Below are 24,218 nucleotides of genomic sequence, written 5' to 3'. Positions count from 1 at the left end.
ACGTCACATGAAATGTAAGTGACGAGAAAGAAAATACAGGAAAAAAACCCACCAAAATCTACAAAATCTTCCAGCCCCTTTTGAAGAAATGTAAAGGTTGGGATAACAAAGATCCAAACACACCTTATTCATTTATTTCATTGTTTCATGCAGGTGTCATGTAACCCCTTTACACACCTCTGGACAGAACTCAGAAATCATCTCATGGGTGGCTAAAAAGCCACTACACTGGATGGATGATTCTCCACAGATACTGGACTGAAAAAAGCCATCAAATATGAAGCTTAAAAGTTCAATCATGCCAAAAAATATTATCTAAATACAGCCAGAGTCACAGCTGTCTCGGTGACATATTTACATAATCAATTATTTAAAGTAATGCAAATTAGCATTTTATTTAAGTTTCTTATTCACTGAAGATAAAGTGCAACAGCCTAACATTTTCCTTCTGAAGAACTGACAGGGCAAAAAGTCAAAAGATAACAACTATTCTACTTTGAGAACTGATATTATCTCTCCCAGAAACTGAAGAGCTGCAACACACAGTGCCTAAAGCAGGCAGATTGCTTGTGCTGGATGTAAAGGTAGTTTACATGATATATTCTAGACATCAGAGGTAATTTGGGAGCTTGAAGATGGGAGGTAGTTAAGTACAAAGTTGAAATTAGTCTACTAGAAGATGTTTTTAAACATGAAAATTGAGACCAATTATCATTTGACCAGGGATTAGACTGGAATTTACATGTTTATATATGCAACTCAATTTAAAAAAAAAAATTAGATGCAATTATATAAAAGGCAAACTTGCCATCATTATTACACACAGAGCTGTTTTGTTAAGACTTTGTATATTTGAGTCAGTCTTACATCTCCCCTACTGTACAATCTGGATGGATTTTACCTGCAGTGAGACTCTTTTGGTTACAGTAATTAAGATGTGACTTCACCTGAGCTCACATGCAGGAACACGTACACCGAGTTTTAAGAAAATGAATTCCAAGTGTAAGCACTTCAAGACACACCAGCAGCTTCAGGATGTTGAGAAAACAACACACTATCAAAACCCTGGAAGTATCCAATAATTTATTGAAAAGAACTGACTACATTCTTAAAGTTAAGGCCACTAACTTTGCTGTCACAACCTAGAAAAAAGGAATTCTGAAACACAAAACTTGGTGCTGTCATTCAAGAGCAAAATACTGGCAAATGAGAAAGAAGAAAAGCCAAAGGTAACACCAACCCCTCCTCGCTGCCCATCCACGTGTATGGAGCGAATGTGATCGGCCAGGTCCGGGCTGGAGCTGAAGCAGGCGTGGCAGTGATCCCAGCAGCAGTTATAGGCAATGCTCTTGGCAGAGGAGGCAGCAACTCCCTGGCCATTCATCATCACTGGCGTGGAACGCCCACTGGAAATTGTGCTGTCTACATCCATGATAGTGCTGCTTATGCTGCAAGACAAAAAAACCCCAGAACTAAATCAAAGTTTGTATTTGTTGCATGTTAACAGAGTGATAGTGCTGCTTATGCTGCAAGACAAAAAAACCCCAAAACTAAATCAAAGTTTGTATTTGTTACATGTTAACAGAGTGATAGTGCTGCTTATGCTGCAAGATGAAAAAATAATCCCAAAACTAAATCAAAGTTTGCATTTGTTAGATGTTAACAGAGCAAATATAAACTGTAGCACTTTTGTACTGCCTACATCCATGATAGTGCTGCTTAAACTGCAAGACAAAACTGTGCTGTCTACATCCATGATAGTGCTGCTCATGTTGCAAGACAAAAAAAAAATCCCAAAACTAAATCAAAGTTTGTATCTGTTGGATGTTAACAGAGTGATAGTGCTGCTTATGCTGCAAGACAAAATTGTGCTGCCCATGTCCATGATAGTGCTGCTTATGTTGCAAGACAAAAAAAATAATCCCAAAACTAAATCAAAGTTTGTATTTGTTGCATGTTAACAGAGCAAATCCAAACTGTAGCTCTTTTGTTTCAGATATATTTAGACAGGTTGGAAAGCAAACCTTGCACAAATTTATTATTTATTGTGGTCCACTACTTTATTAATAAATGTACAGTTAGGAACCAGCTACTATTATCAACAGTGTAACTTCTTCTGGATACTGGGAACAAAAGGGAGGAGTGGAAAAGCTTGAATATATTGAGTCCAGCATCCCCTGCCAACACTAGAGCCTCAAAAAGAATACAGCACTTCGGTTCTACCCAGGGTTTAAGGCACTCCCACATGGCCCAGCACAGTGTCCCTCATGTGCATGGTCTAAACTGTTTGTTTTGGTTTTGCAGAACGTTTCCAGAGAAGCCAGAACCAGCAGAGGAAATCTGCGGCCAGCAGGGGTCACTTCCATCAGCCTTTCTGCTCTGTACCTCGCCAGATACAGACAGGCATCAAACAGACCAGAATAAACTTGCAGAGATCATGTTCTTTCCCTATATAAGCAACAAGTATGGAGATGGATGTTCCTCCTCACTAAATACCTACTGATAACACCTTTTTTTATCTTGGTTGTCTGCTCAGTTGCCATGAGGGCCTTTAAGTTTTTCTCTTCCACAAAGCCACAGCATCACACAAGAGCTCATTTTTGACAGAACCTCAGACCAGGTGGTCAAATTTGCTTCAATGGGAACGAGTGTGATCAGCCTGCCTGTGGTCCTGTCCAGTGGAGTTGCTAATGGGTGTGTTCAAAGGCTGGCATTTCTGCTACCTCTGAACAATTTTCTCAATGGCTGACTAAGCTTTTTCTGGGGAAGGGGGGAAGTTTCCCAACATCTCATCAGAATTTCCAGTGCTGCAACTTCTGTCTCTTGTCTCTCATCCTTGGCAGCTGCAGGGTTGAGATGACTCTGCCTCCTCCATTGTTTAACCTCCCTATCAGAACACAGAAAAACCCTGCCCTCCTCCTCCCAAAACTGAAGGAACACATGCACTCAAGCCTCTCCGTGCTCTGGATTTGCTTCAGCACCCCAACCACCTTGGAGAGCCTCCACCAGATCCTCCTAGTACAAGTGGGACATGTTAAACCATTCTGCTTTTAAGGCACAGGTGCTGTTCCTCATTTTTACCATCACTGTTTACATGCCCAGTATTTTTCTATTACACACTGAGATGAATGAAAGAAAAATCACCATTAGTCAAAATCTGGAGATCCCATTTTGCTCCTCTGCTGTAAGAGTCTCTACCAGTGATTTCTCACATTATCTGTATCTTTCTGTCACTACAATGCTAGCAGGTTTTTTTCTGTGACAGACTTTAAAATTATCACAGATATTTGCTTTATTTAGATTTCCCATTCTCACTCACCATGTAGATTCCACTGCTTTTATCAATAAAAGTGACTTGCCTTAGTCTAAATAACAGATTCCCTTTAGCAATGCTCCGAGTTATAAATTTTAGTTTTAACTAGTCTGAGTAATTTGGTTTCATGAACACTTATCTCAAGAGATACCAGCAACATAACTAATCCCAACCACAGAACCCTTAAAAATCATATTCCAGCTCCATCTGTTATTAAATCTGACCAACTATTTCAAGCCTTTGTCTTCCAAGTTAAAAAGAAAGTTTCAGATACCTTTTCAACACCTTTTGCTTTAATGAAGGTATATCAAATATGTAGTTCCTAAATGCTACACCAACACCACACGCCTTTCTTCCACCCCTCCCAATTTCAAACAAGGTCTAATTATTTAGAAGGCATAGCTCCTGTCCGTGGAAGTCATACAGGCTATTTGCTGCTACACAGAAAATTCCCATGTGTCCATTATTTTTACTTTCTTCCCTTTTCTACACCCTGAATACACAGAGCTTTCCATGATCCCTCCCCAGTAATCTTGATTCTTTTTATGGCATGCAACCTCCCAACCTGCCACTAGCAAGAAAAAAGTATTCCACTGGCCCTGAGCTAAAGCTCCCAGCCCCAAGAGCATTAAGAGCCACTAACTACAGGCACCGGAACAGCATTTTAGGATCCCTGTACAAAATTGTCAGAAGCTTTATCTCCAAAACCTGTTGCAAGTAATCCTCATTTTTCCACTGTGCCAGGCTCACAATAGATGCAATTATGGGACTGACATCTTCTCCTTCCTCAACTGACACCTAGGCCAAGAAACAATACCAAAACTAAAGCCTGTAAAACTGCACTGTGAAAGCAAAATTTACCCAGCGTAACAGAAAAATTGCATAATTAATTACAGTTAATTGTGCCACCACCTCAGCTCCCCCTCAGTTTAAGCTATCCAAATGCAGCTTTCTCAAAAGCACACTTGGAAGCAGGTTTGGACACAGAGAGTGGCACAGAGCCCAACCACTTCTGCCACAGACAGCGCTGTTACACGGATCAGTGCTCCCGACAGGAAGCTGCTCAGCCAAGGATGGCAAAGCACTGCACACACAGCACCCGTGCAACAGCTGCCTCACACCAGCTCAGCTCCATAAATAACCCTGCCTTTCCCACAGCTGAAAGGTACAAAAGGAAACTGCTTCCCAAACACTTTCAAGGAGGAGTTCAAGCTTCAAAGCTATTTCCAGTCTGTATGGGTTTCTACACCCACAGCCAGCATCAGGGCTGCTCTCACACACCCCACAAACACTACAAGCACATTTCTGACTGAGGGGATGTGTGGTGCTGCTGACCACAGGCAGAGTATGAAGGGTATTCAACAGCTCCCTGGGTTTACAGTCTGGTCTCAAGTGGGAAAGCAATGAGGAAACATAACCCTGAACAAGTTCTGTGAAAGCATTTTGGGGCAGGGGAGAAGTGCACCCTCACACAGGTGTGTGTGTGTGGTTTCTCCGTACCACAGGCATGAAATCCACTTAATTCCTCTAAGAAGAGATAAAAAAACCCTGAAAATTATCAACCAAAAGCATGACAGTTTAGTTCACATGGCCAGTGCAGTGCAACATTGACACAAAATCACAGGTCTCCAATTTTACAGCCTAAGGAATGCAAAGCTTAGGCTTTGTGGTTTTTTATTAGCTATCTACCTTCTTCTGGAGAAAAAACATGTAAAATTCAACTGATCCCAGCAAAAGCTATCATAAAGTGGGGTTATTAATGACATAAGAAACTAGTAACAAGCTAATTTAGCTATTACTGTTTAAATGTTTGCTGGGTTCAGGCTTAATAGCCTAAGTGTTTGCTAAGGGCTAACAGATTAACTCGGTATCAACATTTTGTATCAGAGGAACTGGAATAAAAAAAGGCTGCCCACAGCACTTAAGCCAAGTAGTAGAATATAGAATTTGGAAACTGAGAAAAAAGTGCTACACTGAACTATGATTCTATAAGCTATTCAAAATCCTGTCTAAAAATGGGAAAATATAGAACTCTAATCCAGTTGAGCAATAACAGCTTAATATTTAAGACAAACTGCCCTTCTTCCTTCTAGAAACTCACCGCCCTGGCACATTCCTTCTCTAGTAACAATCTGTGAAATAAAAATGTAACATACATTTTTTTTGGTTCCTCTTCCCTGCCTCCAGAACCAGTGTATTTCAGGTGATCAGGTGCCTGCCAGTACTAAAAAATCTAGAATTAGTTTCTGCCTCACTTAGCAAGTTCTGTGCCTCACTAAAGAAGTACAGACTGCAAAAAGAATCTGTGAAAGACCAGTGCCCAGCACAGCTCAAGCATGTGTAGTTTTCTCTGGTCTTTCTTACACTGAGAAAATATCAGGAAGCTTTTCAGAGAATAGTCTGAAGTGTATGTAACATCAAAGACACTGACTTGGGCGGTCTCTTGACCTGCCCATTTCGAGATGAAGCAGAAAGATAAGTTTTACAGTCAGAGCTGTGGCTGCTACTGAGTCTCTGAAGATTTAACTGCAACACTGTGTCTGTTAGAGCACGCCAATTCACCCACTTTTTTGTTTCTCAGAATTTCACAAAGGGCGTGAGGACAGGACACACAAGCAAATAAGATGTGGGCACAAACACGCAGCCCAAGATGGGCTTGGACTACAGAAAAAGTGTGTGCACCTTTCGTTCTATGACTGGGGCTTTTCAAGCCAATACAACTTTCTGTCTGCTTGGGATGATCTCACAGAGGGAGAGGTTCCTTTAAAAAGGGAAGATAGTAATGGAAATTACACCCTTCTGCTTTCTCACACCAAATCCATAAAGCCTACAAGTAGGAAGATAATAATGTGCATAAGAGGAGAAAACAAAGTAAGAAAAACACAGACATCTTGGTAATAGAACAGAGACACTGAAACAGATTTTTAGCTAAGTTAAAGCAAGTTTCTCTGCCTTTTGCTAAGTCCCTTTCTGTCAGGCAGGGGATCTGTTTGAAGCCTGCCTGCCACTATCAAAGCAGAATGACACGAGCAGAACTGAGGCGCTTGTGGCATTCCCCTCCTGCCAGTGACAGACAGGTCTGGGTTTGCTCCCAAGCTGTAGGCAGGCTCCAGCTCCATTGTAATGGATCTATAGACCATGGCCTGATGAAGAACATTAGACATTTGAGTTTCAGAGAGTTCAGCTCAGGGGTCATCCCAAACAATAGAGCATCAAAAACAGTCACTGCTGGAGAGAGCCTGCATACACAATAGCAGTTTTTAAGAAGCTCCATTCAAAAGGCTGACTAATTACTAAAATTTAGAACTGTTACAGCAAGCACAAGATGATCTTCGAGCTTATGTTGTCCCTATTTTCAACCTAATCGAGCACCTGAATCAACTTGATGTAAAAATCACAGGTCTAGAGGCAGGAACTGAATGCCTTTCTGAAACGCATTACTAAACCCACACCTCATTTCACCAAGTCTGCAAACACTGGCAGGGCCTGCCAAACGCAGCAAGGTAGAACTGAAAACACAGAATCTTCTCAGAGGGGTCAGACATTTTTCTCTCCTCCTACAAATTTTCCCTCTACCAAGAGATCAACAGCTTTGAAACAATACTGACATTTAAAATGTGTTCATTAAGCAAAACCATGCAAGTTTAAATAGAGGAATCATTACCTCAAAGGCATTGTTTCAGGTCTTATTTTTACCTGTACTTATTTTACCTGTGGCTAGAAATAATACCATCTTCATTATCAAGAAGATGAAGGTATTTTTAGCAGCACTTTCATGTTAAAAGGTTAGTGCTTACACAATTAAATGCATCTAGCTGGTTACTTCAGTTCAAACTCTATTTAAAACAATCCTGAAACAAAAAATAACACCTAAAAACTTGTAAGAAGCTGCTAGTAATCTTCACTTCACAGAAAACAAAAAGCATTTTTCAAGCACTTTAAATTCGGGATTATTCTGTTCCTTTAAGGATCTGAGCAAAATTAAGCCACTGTGGGAGTTTTGTAAAAGTGGATATTTTCTATAAAGAAAAAAACGAAATCCAAATTATTCACAATTTAAAATGTACAATTTTTAAACTACACATTATACACATGGGTCCTAATTTTTGTGTACATTTAAATGTGAATAAAAATATAATGAGACTATGATTTAATGTATTAAATAAAATGGTATACTGCCCATCACTGCTGACACACACATGGCTCTCCAAGGAGATTGTTTTTCTCACTACTGCAAGTAACTCCTTCTATTGAATTTAATGAATGAAATGCCCAAAATTTATTCTTTCCCTGATTTTATTAATCTTTCAGAACAACAGAGAGTAAGAGTTGAGAAGGAATATCACCAAAAAACCTGAAAGAACAGCAAAGTAATTTTAGTTTTAGTTTCCACCAAGTCCCATTAGCAACCATCCACTTGAAGCGAGAGCAGAGCCAGGCACTGAACACATGCACAAAAGCCCAATCAATTTGCTATTATACTTTTAATGTCTGCTAAACATACTCCCTGTAGACCTTAACTGAAGTAACCTTCCCTGAGGCGAAATGCAGCCCTAACAGATGGGCCTTACACCGCGGCCCCGAGGGTCAACGAGCCGATCAACAGGAGCTCATTTGGGGCACAGCACCTCCACCAGAGCCGCTCCCAGCGCCCACATGGTCCCTGCACCAGGTGACCAAAGGACCCAGCTGAATTCAGCTGACACCAAACGATCCTGACAGATTCTATACGGAAAAACCTCGTCTTGGAAAGCATCAAATTAAAAATGAACAGCAATTGCAGCGAGCACACACTGCAGAGTGGCTGAAAGCAACACTGCTGAGCAGCCCTCCAGCTGCACACTCCACTACTGCAAGTGTAGAGAACAGTTTCTTCTGAAATACACTGATAACCCAGCCATGAAACATCACACCAGCAGATTGCCTCCGAAACCAAATGCTACAAACCTCACTGGAAATAAGTAAACAGGTTAAGGATTAAAAACACAAACAAAAATAAATACCCTGCTAGTTTCTCTCTCTTTTACTAGTCAGTGAAATACTCTGTCATTTCCTCTTACAGCTGCAGCTACATTGGTTCAATCCACGAGGGAAGCTCAAGAAAGAAAACTGAACTGTTACAGTCAGATAAAACACCCTCCGAATAATGGGAACTGTGAATGCCAGTCAGTCCCATCTCACAGAAACTTCAAGGGTTAAAACCTAGAATAGAAATCAACAGAAAAGCTTTTACCACCTGCAAGGCTAAATCACAACTAGGTACTAATCCCAAAAGAAAACAAACAGCACCAACTGCAATCATTCAATTACAAACACCGAGTCAAAACAGAAACATTGAAAGAAAATAATAATGACATGCTTAGCGACATCCCCCAGCACCTCATTATTTTCATTTCACTAAGAAAAGTCAAGAGTGAAAACAAAAACTTCACAATTTTACCGACTACTCCTGTTACTTTCCAAGATAAGAGGTGGAAAATTGTGGTGTACAGCTCTGGCCAAAGGACAAGTTCCACAAAAACAGCAGCTTTTCAACACCACCAAATTCAAAGCAATTTGTGCTCACTACTTCCTAATGCAATCAAAGATCCAGTAAAGATAAATCCTCACAAAACCTCAAAATTATCTAATTATTAACCCTCAGCTCCCATCCTTGAGAGGAGGATTTTTCACCTGTCCCATTTTAAAATATCTCCATCAATTCCAAACAGAGGAGCCACAGGTACAACAAATTAAATTAGTAACATTAGATTTTTGACTCCTAAACAAAAGCAGAGGAAGAATAAATTCCTACGTTTTTGTAGTAAGATTTAATGTTTTGCTGACACTCAATGAGTATTAAGCAAATAATGCCAATGTCTTTGTGAGGCTACTGTCAGAACACCTGCACGGGGGTACCAGTACACAATAAAATGTTCATGGCAATTAGACACAGGTGGCCAAGGAGATTTCGGTTCATCTTTTGGCTGTATGTTCTCCAAATAATCATGCCAATTTAAAAGTAAGAATAAAACAGAGCTCCCAAAACATGAGCAATCACCATGAGCCAGCAACAGAGCAGGAAAGTTTGAGATTTGCCTTGTCCTTTTTTTTGTTGCTCTGCCCATCTTTGGCAAATTTGGTATTTTATGGTGCATCTAGATTGGTAACAGATAAATTCCTCCTACTAAATTTCAGTAATTTATCAATTTAATTCCCTAAACCAAACATTTATGTTTCACAAGCAGGAGTTTGTCTTACTTTAATGGATGTAGTTTGATTGTGGCATGAAAACACCATAATGCTTTAGAGCTCTTACAGTTCCTTTTCACTTAACAGCAGCCAGCCCAGAGAGAATCTTCAAAGGAGACAGAAAGCAACTCCAGCTACCTGCATATCTAAGGGGTTTTTCTGGCTGATTTTGCTGAGAAAACCATTTAAATTTAAACCTTTATATACAAAGTATCCAAAATAATTTCATGACTGATAATGATCATTTGCTCAGTTCAGGAAAACCTACCACCAATAACAGAAAAAATGGTGTATGTGGATAAACCACCATGGAAAAAAAGAAACAAACCAACAGAGCAAAGAGAGAATGCAGAGCACTAAATGGCTGCCAAAGAGAAAGATTACTCAGGTGGCAGCAAGAAATCAGAATACCTGGATCAAAAAAATAAACCAGGACTGCATGAAGTGAAAGTCCAGTGCTGTGTTTCCAAGGCAGAACCTTCTCTTGGCACATGACACCCACAAAGACCCCTGGCAGACAGACAGACAGACAGACAGACCTGACTCCACAGCTCTTCACAGGCAAAGCAGGGTGGGCAAAAATAAGCAAAAGCAACATTAGACAACATAAAGAAAAAAAGACCTTCACTTCCAGGGCTGCATGAGTGAAGAAAGCACCCACTCACCTGGAAGCACTTGTGCTTCTGAGCCACGTAAGCATTTTTCTGGAAATCAAACCTATCAAATCTGTGTTTTACACTGATTATGTTATTCTAACAAAAACTTCTCAAAATGAACAGGCTCAAAGAGTGCTCATAAATCAATCTTCAAAACAAGACTGCAAAATTCTTTATTAAATATAGGTATTGTTATATGACTACTGAGCAAGCAACACAGCAGAAAATAAAATAGTCAAGGGAAAGAAATCTATACAGCATGGCAAGTGGTAACACTCAAAACTTGTTTTTAAATTCTTTTTGAAGCAGCAGCTTATTCTAGAGTAAAGCTACGTCTAGATAAGGTATAAACACCTAGAAAAGGGAACACTGCAAACACTTCAGCCTGATAATATAAAACCAGGGAAGACAGGAAAGCTCTTAGAGAAATTGAAGGAACTTAAAATAACAAACATGCACAGGAAACAAAACAAGACTGAGAAAGTGTGTTATGATTCACCACCTCTAGAGCTGTTTCCACTCTCCTGGATCACTTAATTTGATTATTTAGATTGTTATTCCTAGAATATTTGAGCTCATAATACTTGCATAACACAAACCCAGGGCATCACAGGATTTGTAGCACACAGAGAAACTGGAAATACAAGGAGGAAATTTGGAATGCCAAAATATCCAAGGAGCAGTGCAAAAATAGAGCAAGTTAAACATATGTGCCTTGTGATATGACAGCACAAAGATGACATTCTTCAAAAGGATTACACAAATCAAGAAACTGTACTCGATTCTGCCTTAAAGATACAAATAAAACTGCCTTTCATTTCTGGGAACCATGTTATCTCCAAGTCGATAATCTCCCTGAAAAGTTAGAGAACAGCAACAAGTGGTTCACAATTTTCAGTCGTTACTGATAAAGGAGTGTGTTTAGTAGCACAGCTTAGGAGAAGCAGAGAAAAAGAGAAAAACACTCACTAAAGAACCACCAGAAATAATTTATTCTTTTAACAGCTTCCCACTTTAAGAACCACAATCACTATGAAGTTGTCTAATCAGCATTGGGAGATAACAGCCTTCAGGAGTGGTGTCAAGGAAATTTCATCTGCTGTAGGCATTACCCTTCCATTCTCCCAACCTCAGGATATCCCCTCTCACCCCAGAACACAGAAAACAAATGGAACATAAAATGACCAAAGAAAGATGCAAACTCATAGAGAAGATCTAAAAAGTTTCAGTTATCATCATGTTAAATTCAACTTAAAACAGAAAAAAATACACAGCTAGGATAGCGTTGTACAAAGTAGCAGCCTTGTCTATTTCTACCTCAGTGAATACTTGTTCCTTCAAGTGTTAACCATGCATCAAAAGCAAAGAAACCAGCAAAGTACAGCTCCACTAACTGGCTTCATTCATAACAAAAAGGTCATAAATGAAGGTTTGACTCCTGTTCTGTGGGACACTGAATTAACTTCTACTTGTACCAGCTGTCTAAGCTGTAACTTAGCATTCAAATCAACCTAAGGAAGTCTACTTACAGGCATGCCAAAAGGAATTTTATTTCAAAGGAAAAACAAATATTTATATTTCTTTGTTTGCACATATCAAAAATATTTTCTTTGCATTTTTAAGATTTTTTTTTTCATTTGGAACCTAAGTCATTACTACAGCACAATAAACTAAAATGCTCAAAATAAGGACTGTACTGCAATTTAACAGGGGAGCTAGTAGTTTATACAAAAGGCTACATGGAATGACATTAATAGTAAGTGGAAATTCTTTATGCTAGGTTCTTATTTAGGCATATTTAATAAATCATAATACCACTGTATGAGCCAACAATAAGTGTTTGACAAGTCTCAACTCAAACCACCAAGGTGCAGTTTTCTCCCTCTGACATTAAACAAGATGTTTGAATTACAGCATTCCTATATGGTGCACCAGGATGACAACAGGACTTTCAGAATCATAAATCTTTTGCTTTTCTCTATCAAATATCTTGGCATATACCTTAAGTAACCTCTATCAAATAAAGAAAGTATTCATTAAACATTAGCAACAGAAGTTCAGCAAAATTTATTTAAGAATGTAAATTCTAGTATAAAGAAGAAAATTAGATATGGGAAAAGAAATCCCAGGTCTTTCTTGCTTTACATTTTACCATTCTTAAGGGGGGAAAAAAAGTACTTCAGCATCTCGAAAGGCTTCAAAATTTTTCCCTGGTTCTTTGTTGGTTTTGAATGCTGCAAAACCACAATTGTAATCACTATCTCTGAGTATCACAAAACCAATGATAAGCAGCCAGCACAACATGGAATATTTGTATTTCATTTTCTAAAACAAATATTTTTTGAACAATCCCAGACAGAAAGCATACAGTTACAAAAAAGAATCAGTTACATGGATAGACAGCCAAAGAAATCTCTACCTCGGGAAATCTTACAAAATTTCCACTTTGTATTTCTGCAAGTCATGACATCGTAATTTTTTAACAGCAGCATGGAGAGTGGATAAAACTCACTGTTCATAAAAAGAAGTTCCTCACCCTCTTCTGCTCTGTCTCCTGCACAACTTCACTGGAGATTATATTCCCACCTGTCTCAGTGACTCCCTGCAATTACTTGGCTACTTTACAGCAGAGACCAATTTTTCACTTTCTTTGGGTTAAGTTCTCTTTTTTCCCCTCAGGCTATTAGACATATCTCATTCCCTCTCATCCCAGAAGTTTCCTGTGTGCATCTCACATTCTCCCCTTGCCAGAAAACCTCCATTCCTGTCTTGAAAGCTCCATCTGCTTTTCATCTCTCTGCTCTGCTGTGCACCACTTTCCCAGCCAACACCAGACTGCACTACAACCACCCAAGGCAAGGGGTTCTAGGTGGATTTCCACACTGCTGACTTCCACACCAGCTCCCTGTGCTGCTCATTCCCCCACGGTTCCTCTCCAGCTGGGCAGGGGTTTTAAAACCATATGTAAATATATGAAAGGCACTAAAAAGCTGTGGAAAGATCTGAGCACGAGTGGTATGGTAGAACATTTCCACTGCATCATCCAAGAGTTGGTGGTTTTATCTGTGACCAGCTCCAGCAATGTGATGTCACATCTCTGCCAAACAGCTGTTCAGGCTGCCTGTGACGCCCTGTTTAACTTCACTGGAAATGAAACGTGGAAAGCAAAAAAAAAAAAAAAGGGGAGAAAAAGGAAAAACCAAGACAGTTTTTTTCCATTACTGCCTAGGAAATTCCCTGAAAAAACCCATCTATTAAACCTTGTATTTGGAAGTTACCAGACTTGATGATGTCACAAAGCTAACACAAAATGCACACAGACCGGTGTGGACGTTCAAATCCTACATAAAAGCAAAACTAATTCTGTCTTACACTGAATAGGAAAATGTTTTTCTCAAATTCTATGAAGTATATTTACATCTTACTACAATAACTATAACAGCTCATTATACCAAGCTCTTTCATCTAGTTCACAAAAAGACCTCATGTTAACCACTCAATTATACCAACCAACAGCTTTAGTAATAAAGATACTCACCATACAAAATATCTGGGCTGTTTTGTCTACCCATCAAAAGCTATTTTCTCCCGTGCCAGAAAGGCCTGAACATAACCATTACAGAAACAAGGGGTTTATTTTGCAATTTGAAAGCAAATAACTACAGCAACAATAAATGCAGTTAGAAATACTGCAAATACCATTTTCAGCAGAATTTCTGAAACTCGGGTAAACTTCTGTATAGCTCACTGGGACATGGCAATATTACACACATGAAAACAAAAATTTAACGACTTAACCACCTTGCCATAAGTGCTAATGAATGATTCTTCACTTCCTGCATAGGAACAAGTGAGACTATGCAGCAAAGAGAGGCCTGAAGCACTTTTTAATCTGGTCACATGGATCCATGAAACACACCTATTAGTACCACATGTCCTCAGGATTGTATTTCAAATTTACTGTTCTGCCTTCAGAAATGTCACTCATACAACTGGCATGCCACTGCCAAATCAATCTTGAAAGTTCTTCACTTTTAAGATTTTAAAAGATAGACAAAATAAAGACTAGAATCAAAACCAGTATTTTTAAATCAGAACACATCTTAAAGGTTGACAAAGCCTTCATTTAACATGAGATTTAAAAAACCTCAGACTAGAGCCTGGAATTTTCATGTCTAAACCTCTTTTCTTTCAATCCATTAGTTCCACACTGTCATTTCACTCAGTAAAATGAAAAAACATCACAATCTGAAGCACAGAAAACTTTACTACCGAAAAACTTATCTGAAATGTGTTTTCCAAACTGCTCATCTATTAAATAGGAACAGAATAATAACATTCCTGGAAGTATTTTGCAAGTCTTATGTGGTTAAGAACACAAACTGTCATTGAGTATTATTGAGTACTCCTTGAGTCAGGGCTTCTCAATAAATGACTCGATGGTGAATAACAAAAAACATGAAAAGGTTATCCCCCTCCCAAAAAAAAAAAAACGGAAAAAGGAAAAAAAAAAAAAAGAAGAAGAAGAAAATAAAGCCTTAAAGTTTCATGTAAATTGCCTTTGAGATGGACATTATTTAGTGCTAAGCCTGGGGGAAAGATTACCTACAGAGGAGCAAAGACAACCTGTTACACTTGGCCGAGGAGCACACCGATCAGCACTCCCAGCTCAGCAGCAGAGCAGCTGATCCTGCAGCTTAATGCACCTTTTGCACGCTCCCTGCCCAGCCAGGAGGAGGAGGGAGCAAAGGATAAACTGCTAAGATGGGTAAAGATAATGTAAGAATAGTAAACCAGGGGTAACTTCTAGGACAAGACAAATTCACAAGGGTGAACAAAAAAGCTCTTCATACAGATTTAGTATTTGAATTTCTGCTCAACAACTTCAAACTGCAAGACCTACCACTGCTTTCAAAATCAAACAAAATCTGATGATGAAACTATTTCAGATTTAAATATATTTCCATAATAAGTGTTCCAGTAAACAATATTTAAATTATTTCAGTAAACTGCTTGTAAGAAAATATCATAATTCAGCAGTAACAACAGCAGGGAGCTGCAGATGCATCTCCACCACACTCAGCTCAGCTGGTTTATACCCATGCATTTGCTTAGGTCCAGCCTCAGTGTTTCTAGTTAACTGAAGCATTATTTTTGTTTTTTGAGTCCTGTCAAATGTTTCTCAGCATTGCAGCAAGACCAGCAGTGCCAGAGGACTCTGGAGGAACACATCCATCCTTTCAGCACAGGTCTCAAGTTGGGGAAAGCACAAGAAAATGAGCAGCATTCACGTGCTGATAATAGTCTTTGTTCCAACTGTAAATCCAGAGGATCACTAGGCTTGAATGCGGACTATTATTACTCAGCCAGCTGATCTGAGCTTGCTCACAAAAGTCACAGACAAACTCCTGCACAGCAGTGGGAACTTAGCACAATTCCCAGGGAAAAAATGAAACTACAACAGATCACGGAGATACCTGCAAGTCCCAGAGTTACTGCACTGAACTCTCCTGCTGAGCTGAAAATGCCACCTTGGTTATTTATCCCAGGTGTCAGTCTGGGCTTTGCTTTTTCCTTTCAGGGTTTTCTGGGAGGGAATGTTGTAGCAAAGTACAAAGTCTATCTGTGTGCATGGAAATGGAGGGTTAAAATTCACCTTAAATTTCAGGGCATCAGTAGTCACCTCTATATTTTTTTCTCGTGTTGTTTAAACACTGACCAATTTCCTACAAGTTATTTCTTTCTGTCAGCAGATACTCATAAAACACAATAAAATGTTAAAAACAAAAGCTGTTGAGCAGTAGCTCTATTTTGACCATATGCAAGATTTTCCTCTTCATCTGCTTCATTTGTATTTGACATCACTAAAGCAAAAATCAGAGATAACACAACGTGGAGAACGATAAAGAACATGCACAAGGAAATGGGAATTTGATCACTCACAGAATTCAGGCCCTCTTACCACACCCTTTAATTCATTCAAATTTTCTAAAGAGGAAGCAAGAAAAAAAATCCCAAGCCCAGGGGCATGATCTGAATGTTACCAAACCTGCTGACAGCAGGAGAGCCTTTACCCAGTACACTCTCCTACCAGCTTCCTGGGCTAAACCCAGGGTCTGAAAAGTCAAGCCTGTTAGTTCCATCTCTTCCCTTTTCTCTCCACTCCCTCCCCAGGGAATCTTACTTCACACCACACTGAGTGTGAAGTCAGACACCGAGTTCCTCAGGACTTGGGAGACACAGGGAGTCAGCAAAGGTCATGAAGTACTGTACAATAAACTACCCCATATAAAACAACACTTCATAGACAAAATACTGTTCTCTAATAGTCACAGAACTTAACATTTTAATTCAGAGGTGATCAAATCAACGAATTATTTATTCTTTCAGGATTTCAATATATTAAATCAAAACTGTTTCCAGCTCTTCCTTGGTATTTCACTATTCCAATTTACACACTCTAACTCTTCAGCACATCCCTACCTTTTGCAACACTGCTTGCCTGTGTGATCATCTGAAAGGCACAGGATTATGTTGTGGCTGCCTTCCAAGCAGCAGCAATCATTTGGATCACAATGTCAAGGCAGCAACTTGCTGGACTATATGTGACAAAAATAATAAAGCATTCTAACATGCTGCAGCAAAGAGTGCATACCAAACGAAATTTTCCAACTCCAGGGATAACAAATGGCACTCTTGGTAGCATTGCTCTTCTCCCACCAACTTAACAAACAGGCCTTGGAATTACAGCACAAAATGCACTCTCAACACCCCAAGTTTTCATCCTGGCAGGTCAAAAGAAAACTTTGCAAAGATTAAAAACAAGGCACAGTCCTCATTTAAACCACTAAACACAAAGAGTCCCACTCCTGGGGGTAAAGGGAAGGAGCAAGGAGACACACACGTGGATTTAACCACTTACAGCAAGAGGACCACGAGAACAATGACAGAGAAAGAAAGTAGCAACCAGCTCTGGAGGGCACAGGGCAAGGCACAATGACGCTACTTCCAGAAAACCCCTGCAAGTTATTTCTGTTATTCCCTCAGCCCCGACAGACACTTGGATAAGATCAGGATTAGATTCAGACTTTCACTCTTTGAGAAACAAGAAACTGTTATCTTAAAGATCCTGTATGTACCTGGTGCTTTTCCAGAAGTCTACTCCCATACTTAGTCAATTGCATGTAAAATCTCAGCCTTTGAAAAAAACGGAAAACAAACAAAACCTACAAACAAACCCAAACATCCACACCCCCTTTCCACTCGCATAAGTTTAGAAGAAAGAAAACGAGATTTCTAGGAGTCTCAAAAGTCTGATGGAAAGACCCAAATTTTTTCTGTCTTCTTAAGACTTTTAGGCCAATTACATGGTTTTGGGGAACTGACTCACGAGGGGTTTGCTGGGCTGGTTTTAATCTTCGAGGTTAGGTCTAGTCATGCCCCATTTTCATTCTGAAATATGGGTACTTGTACAGTTACGAAGATTTTGATCTAACATATATTCAAAGTACATTTCTGGACCAAACCACATAATTCTCCACACTTAACAGTGAAACTATCTTAAGAAAATACAAACAAAATTCTAATTGTTACTTAACTGTAACTCTAGCAGGGAAGTCAGATACTTTTTCTGCTGAACATATAGAAAAATCGTACGGGTTTCTTAAACTATTTGAAAGGACTAATTAGCAAGGGGCACACAGCACTTTCACACTGTTTTTACGTCCTTTTTCCATCCTATTTTCAGTTTTTGAAGTAAACTGTTGCATACAACATCCAGGAGAGCTACTACATAAGCCATGTTCTTTGAAATGCTCGACTCAGTAGGCTGAAACAGATCTGAATGGTCGAAATCAACCATGTGTGAGAATTCAGCTGTGCCTTTTCACCAGAACCGAGCTAGAATCTTGGTAAAATGAAATGTGTACCTTTAACATACAAAAGCTCAAGAACTCATCCTAACAGATTCTGAAATTCACAATTACAGAACTCATTCAAAGACGACTCTGAGCTTCACTTCACACCGTGCACGATTATTACTTATGCACACGTAATGCAGGAAAGGCTGGTCTCCTTTTTATTTCAGCTAACTCGGGGTTTTTTTTCCCCCCCTCATGTTTTAAGAGGCTTTCACTCGGTTTTCTCCGTCTAGAGCAGAGACCCTGTTGCGGGCGCAGGTAAAACCGCATCCAGAGATGCATTTCCCATCCCGAAGCTTCAGTACACCCCACCTGCGCTTCGCCGCAAGACACAGCCCTGAAGAACCCCGAAAGCACCATCTGAGAAAAATCCGCAGCTTCCGAGGAAAGAGGCCCCGGAGGAGGAGGCGGCAGCGCCCGGCGGGGCCGCTCGGGGCTCTCACGGATCGGCGGCGACGGCCGGGGAGCGCCCCCTCCTCCGCGGCCAGGGCCGGGCAGCCGGGGGCCCGAGGAGCAGGGGCGGGGGCCCGGCACAAGTTGGCCGGAGAAACCTGTGGCTGCCGTGACAGCCCCGCGGCCGGGAGCGGGGCGGCGCCCGGGCAGCAGGGGCTGCCGAGGCGGGGACGCGGCCGGGCAGGGCCCCCGGGACGCACCGGACACTGACCTGTCCTCCGAGTCCATGCGGCTCAGGGGCTCCCCGTCCGAGGACATCTCCAGGCTGCCCCGCCGGCCCCCCGACGTGGCGCTGCCGCAGCTGCTGCCGCCGCCCGTGCCGGGGCCGGTGCCGTATCCCTCGTCGCCGCCGCTGGACACGCTGCTGGAGCTGCTGCCGCCCCCGCCGCCGCCGCGGCCCGGCCCGTCCTCCTGGCTGCCCCGGGGGCCCTTGGGCTCCTCCTTGGCGTCGGCCTCGCTGCCGCCGCCGGGGCTCGGCGAGCGGGTCTCGTCGCTGCAGCAGCCGCTGCTCGTGCTGCTGCTGCTGCTGCCCACCAGGCTGCTCTCCTCCTCCTCGCCGCCCTCCTCCTCCTCTTCCTCCTCCTCATCCTCGTCCTCCCCGTCCCCGGCCTGGCTGGCGCTCTCCGGGCTCGGCTCCGACATGCTCTCCGCCTCGCCGTTCAGCAGCAGCAGCGGCTCCGGCTCCGCCGCGGCCGAGGACGAAGGCGGCGGCGGCGGCGGCGACAACGAGGAGGATCCAGCCCCACCGGCGGCCGCCACCTCCGCCGCCACCTCCGCCTCCTCCTCCTCCTCGGCGGGCGCCGCCTGCCCGGGAAGGGGCCGCTGGGGCTCCGCCATGTCGCTGCAGCGAGCGGCCGCCATGGCGCCTGCGAGTCGCTGCCGCGCGCGCGGGGCCTGCCGCGGGCGTGCGCACGGCGGGGGCGTGCGCGCGCGGCCCCGTGCGCGCCCGCGCGGCCGGTGCGCGCTGCCGCCGCCGCCGCCCGCGCGCGCCCCCCCCTCCTTCCTTCGCTCTCCTCGCGCACCCGCACCGCCGGGGAGGGGCGGGGCGGGGCCGGGCCCGGCTCGTGCCGCCGCCGCCGCACGCGCTACGGAGCGCGCCGGGGGACAAACAACGCGGGGAGGGCGGAGCGGCGGCGGCGGCAGCCACCGCCCCCGGCGCGAAGGGGCGGTGGCGGGCGAGCGACCGGATCCCGGCTGGAGTCTGCCGGGCATCCCATCGTGAATCCCTCAGGGATCCCGGCTGGAATCTCCCGGGAATCCCGGTTCGAATGCCCCGGGCATCCCGGCGCCTCGCTGGAATGGCGTGATTCCAGCCCGCGGCTCCATGGATAGCGGGGAATGCCGCGGGACGCGCCGGGAGCCCGGAACGAAGAGCTCCCGGTTCCCCCGCCTCGCTCCAAGACAAATCCCGGCTGCACCAGTGTCCCACAGCGGGGCAGGGACATTCCCGGCTGGCGCTGGTGAAGGAGCAGAGCCGGAGTAGGGTGGCCGCGGCGGAGGGCGGGGCAGGCAGGGCTCCGGTGGCACCGGGCACGGCAGGTCCCCTCAGGGCCATGGGGGCATCCCCTCACGGGCATTGCGGGCCCCCTCAGGGCCATGGGGGCATCCCCTCACGGGCATTGCGGGCCCCCTCAGGGCCATGGGAACATCCCCTCACGGTCACGGCGGGTCCTTGCCCCACGGGCACGGCGGTGGGAAAGGGGACAGGGAGAAGGGGACACGGAACGGGGGAAGCGAGGCTCCTCGGGGAGAGCTGAGGAGCCAGCCGGGCAGGAGTGCCGCAGCACGGCTCGGCCGAGGCAGGAAGGAGACGGGAAAAGGGTTCCAGCGCCGCTGGAAAAGGAGTGAAAAACACCACGCTGTGCAGGGAGGAGAGAAAATGAACCAGAGCAAACTGGCCTGAAACCTCTCTTGGCAGAGGAGAGGATTCCCGGCTCCTGGGGGAAAAGATCTGTGACCTAAGAGGACGGTGAAATATCACAGGATGGTTTGGATTGGAAGGAACCTTAAAGATAATCTCATTCCAAACCCCTGCCTTGGGCAGGGACACCTTCCACCAGACCAGGTAGCTCAGAGCCCCATCCAGCCTGGTCTTGGACACTTCCAGGGATCCAGGGGCAGCCACAGCTGCTCTGGGCACCCTGTGCCAGGGCATCACCACCCTCACAGGGAAGGATTTCTCCCTAATACCCAATCTAAACCTATGGATGTATAAAAGGGGAAAGGTGAAATCTCAGCAGGATGACTGTCAATCACATAGAAGCTTTCAGAGCAGAGTTTGAAAATTAAGGTCATTTAATGAGCATGAAAAATGGGATAAAGTTTACTATAAAGTACATAGGATGGAGACTTGCAGTAGAACAGAAAGGTAGAATCTGAATACAGAGATATAATCAGGTAGTTTGACAAATTATTGGAGAGATGAGAAGGGTAGTTGAAAGCTATTGAATCAAAGGTAAATAAACCAAAGGTAAAATGCTATTCTTTGTCCATTTTAAATATCCTTCATCTGTCAGTCTTTAGCCAATGCTTACAGGGCTTGCCACATTTAATGCAAAAATCATGAAGCCGTAGTAGCGAAGTTTAAAAACAAACACAGAACCACAGCTCAGTCCAGAAAAGCCTTGTGCCTTCTGCACATGAGGAAGAACATCACCAGCTCAAGTTACAGCAGGCATATCTGGCATGTCCACAGAGATCCTGGATTCCAGGAGAAGCTAACTGCGTAGGATTAAAATCTGGAGAAGGTGCTCCGAGGACCTGCATTTGCATAGCTGGTGATGGCTCCCAGCCCATCAACAGATGTAGCTGTGAGCAGCAACAAGAACAAGCTGCGGTGTAGCAGCCAAAATAGAGAGCCAGAGCGCTGAAACAGCAACAGGGGGTTGGGGACTCAACATTGGATTAGTCTTTGAAAACAAACCAATAACATATTTAGCCCGCAGAGGAGCATAAGCAAATTTTGGAAACCAACAGCAATGAAAAAGTGATGATAATTCCTCAGATTTCTAGATGCCAGCCTCAGCTAGAAAGTAGAAATACTAAGAATGCTTAAAAAGAAAAAAATCCAGAGGGGGGGAAAAAGACAAGTACAGCTGCAATGTTGCTTCTCATCTGTGCAAGATGTGCATTGCAGGTCTCCTAACTCCTCCGAAACAGTCACCAAACCCTGATTTTCTGTACCGTGTTCTGCCTTTCCTGCTGGTAACAGTGCGTGCTGTGCTTTGCTCCCCGCGGAGGAAGGCGTGGGGCTCCGGGTGCGTGTTGCAGTCACTGGTCTAATCAAGCACCAAGTGTGACGTTTCAAAAACACCCCAGCCTTTGATTCAGAAACGGCGGTAGCTGAAATAATTCCTATTATTCCTGGTCTCCACAACCCACTGATGCCCTCCTGCAGTTCTGTGCTGCAGCAAAGGACAGAATCAGGGAGGTATCGAGTCATGAGAAACCAAAAATACATGAAAAGCTTCGGTAAAAAACACCTTTCACAAACGATGAATATGAGATAAAGGGGAGAAAAGTCATCACAAAGAACTCTGTGTACCCCGATGTCAGTTGTCCTGATCGGCTCCGCTGTGTGCTCAAATGTCTTTTTTCCCCCAGGTCTCTCTGGGTTTCTCGAGGTGCTGTGCGCACGCAAAGGCTCCTTGTGTTTGGCACTGAAAGCGAGCAGGGTGATTCGACCTCCCACTTTCCGCTCTCCTAAGCAGGGCGGTAGAGACGCCAGCTCGTTAGGTAATCTGTGTATTCAGAGAGGGTCAGGGAAGGAAACCTCGGGACTTTTCTATTGCCTGATGGAAATCGCTTGGCATTTAAGCAAGCGCTCAGTACCAACGGGGTCACTGCTGCAGCAGAGGCAGGCATCAAAAAAAAGCTCCCTGGTAATCTCTCGGTGTCCTGCTCTCAGGTTTTCAAACACACGAAATTCCGCGTCCAGGCTCGGCCCTTGAATGCTGTAATAAAGTCCTAATCAAGTGCAAGCAGCAGTGATTATTGCTCGCTGAGCTTTCTCTGTACAAACCCACACAGCTTACCGAAGCTGGATTTCCTTTTTTCCCAAGGTTTTTTGACTTTTCAAACCTCTTGAAAGAGATCTGTCAGAGAACAGGTGATTCCACAACTTGCAAAAGCATCTAAATCATTTACATGTGAATGCTGTGATAAAAGCTCAAAGGAGGAGTTAGGAAATCCTTTCTTGTTAGGAAATCCTTTGGAGAAAAAACACATCGTTCACTTGGGTGGATGTTACTCCGTCCTTCACACAAAGGGTTTCTGATGGGCTTGGTATGATCACCTTACAACGATGATTTCAAGCTCAGACATTAGTGTTGAGGAATCAACAAAGCACAAAATAATAAAATACATTTTAAAAAGCTGGTAGATAAAGCAGGAGAAGCCTGCTCACAGGCAAAAGATTCCAAGCAGGACCATTAGTTCAAGAACAAACAACTTGAAGACACAGCAGAGCAGGGAGAAGAAATGAAGATTTTATTCTCTTACCTTAGGAACACCAGGGTGCAGGGCATTCACACTGACAGCAGGATCAGTAACAAGCACACTCCAGAGAAGTATTTCTTCTTTTCTTGATTCACAGCAATTTTGCTGTTTTGTGGGGTTTTCTTGAAGGACACTTGGGTGAGATCACCAGAAGATGTATGTAAGGCAAGTTTCTTCAGGTTTTTCCCCTAACTTTGATCAGCATGATACTACAATTTTATACAGTATACAAGCAAAACACTTCAATACAGCAAGAAAGGCCCATGAAGAGAGAAGAAAAATTAAATAGGCCTGAGGTACAGGAAAGGTGACATCCAATCTTCCCCTTGCTGGGACAGCAGGAGAGATTTTGTAAAGCCCAGCATCTGCTCCCTGAGCTCCCTTCTCCAACCCCTGCCTCCCCATGCACGTCTTAAGCAGTGCAGGAAATTCCTGCTGCCTGCACCTCATGACTCACCTTGCTCAGCATCCTGCCTACTCAGCAGCCTCTGGAAACTGCACCTTCCCTTCTTTCTGCCCCACCCTTCCCCATCCCAATTCGAGGGCTGGAGGAAGAGGCTGCCATCTGTCATTGCTTCAAGTGAGCAGCGCTGGGTTCTCACCCTTCCCTTCAGACCGGGCTGAAATTGCCTTGTGATGCATTGCAATTCTGACCCCACCCTCTCCTGCAGCACCCAGTTAATTCTCCCTTTAAACTCAGCTTCCATGCTCTTTTCTTTTTAAAGCTGCCTTTAATCTTTGTCTGTGCTGTCTACTTAGAAACCATGACTGAGAAACTACAAGCCACGCTTAGGCTGGGCCAACCAGAAGAAGGCTGCAGGGAATGCATGTTGGGAAAGGTTCCTCTTCCCTCCCCAGGAGTGTTGAGCCCTCTCTGGGATTGTCACTGACTTTGAAAAACATTTTGCAGCAAAATGAATTCTTGATACTGCTTGGGACCTTCTTCCTGCTCTGCTCTGCCCCTGCTTTGTGTCACATTGATCTGCTGCCTCTTCTCTGGTGCCAGCACAGCTGTCCCTGAAAATCCTGCCATGATCTAGACCAGGGAACTGCTTTTAGTGGTAACTAGGAGGGAAAAAAATTAAAATGGCATTCTGTTCCTGTTAGGTCATGAAGTTTCAGAAAACTCCAGACAGCTCAGTCAAATGT

The 24,218-nt window shown here is 43.6% G+C and overlaps 1 protein-coding gene across 4 annotated transcripts in view; it reads right to left on the bottom strand.

Annotated features, from left to right (window-relative positions):
* Positions 1-23,490, bottom strand: part of AEBP2 (AE binding protein 2) — a 46,807-nt gene extending 23,317 nt beyond the window's left edge. For 3 of the 4 annotated variants that reach the window (XM_050986259.1, XM_050986264.1, XM_030238352.2), the window contains exons 1-2: positions 18,784-19,549; positions 1,241-1,448 (exon numbers count right to left, since the gene is read on the bottom strand). In XM_050986259.1, coding sequence (XP_050842216.1) covers positions 1,241-1,448; positions 18,784-19,433 — 858 coding nt within the window. In that variant the 5' untranslated portion in view covers positions 19,434-19,549. Of the gene's footprint in view, positions 1-1,240; positions 1,449-18,783; positions 19,550-23,072 lie in introns of those variants that run through there. The other variant, XM_050986267.1, reaches the window with a different exon arrangement.
* Positions 23,491-24,218: the final 728 nt, after the last annotated feature.

The sequence above is a fragment of the Serinus canaria genome, chromosome 1A (genome assembly GCF_022539315.1).
Source record: "Serinus canaria isolate serCan28SL12 chromosome 1A, serCan2020, whole genome shotgun sequence".
NCBI lineage: Eukaryota > Metazoa > Chordata > Aves > Passeriformes > Fringillidae > Serinus > Serinus canaria.
The sequence above is the reverse complement of the archived record's forward strand: the minus strand, read 5'-3'. Positions and strand labels throughout refer to the sequence as shown.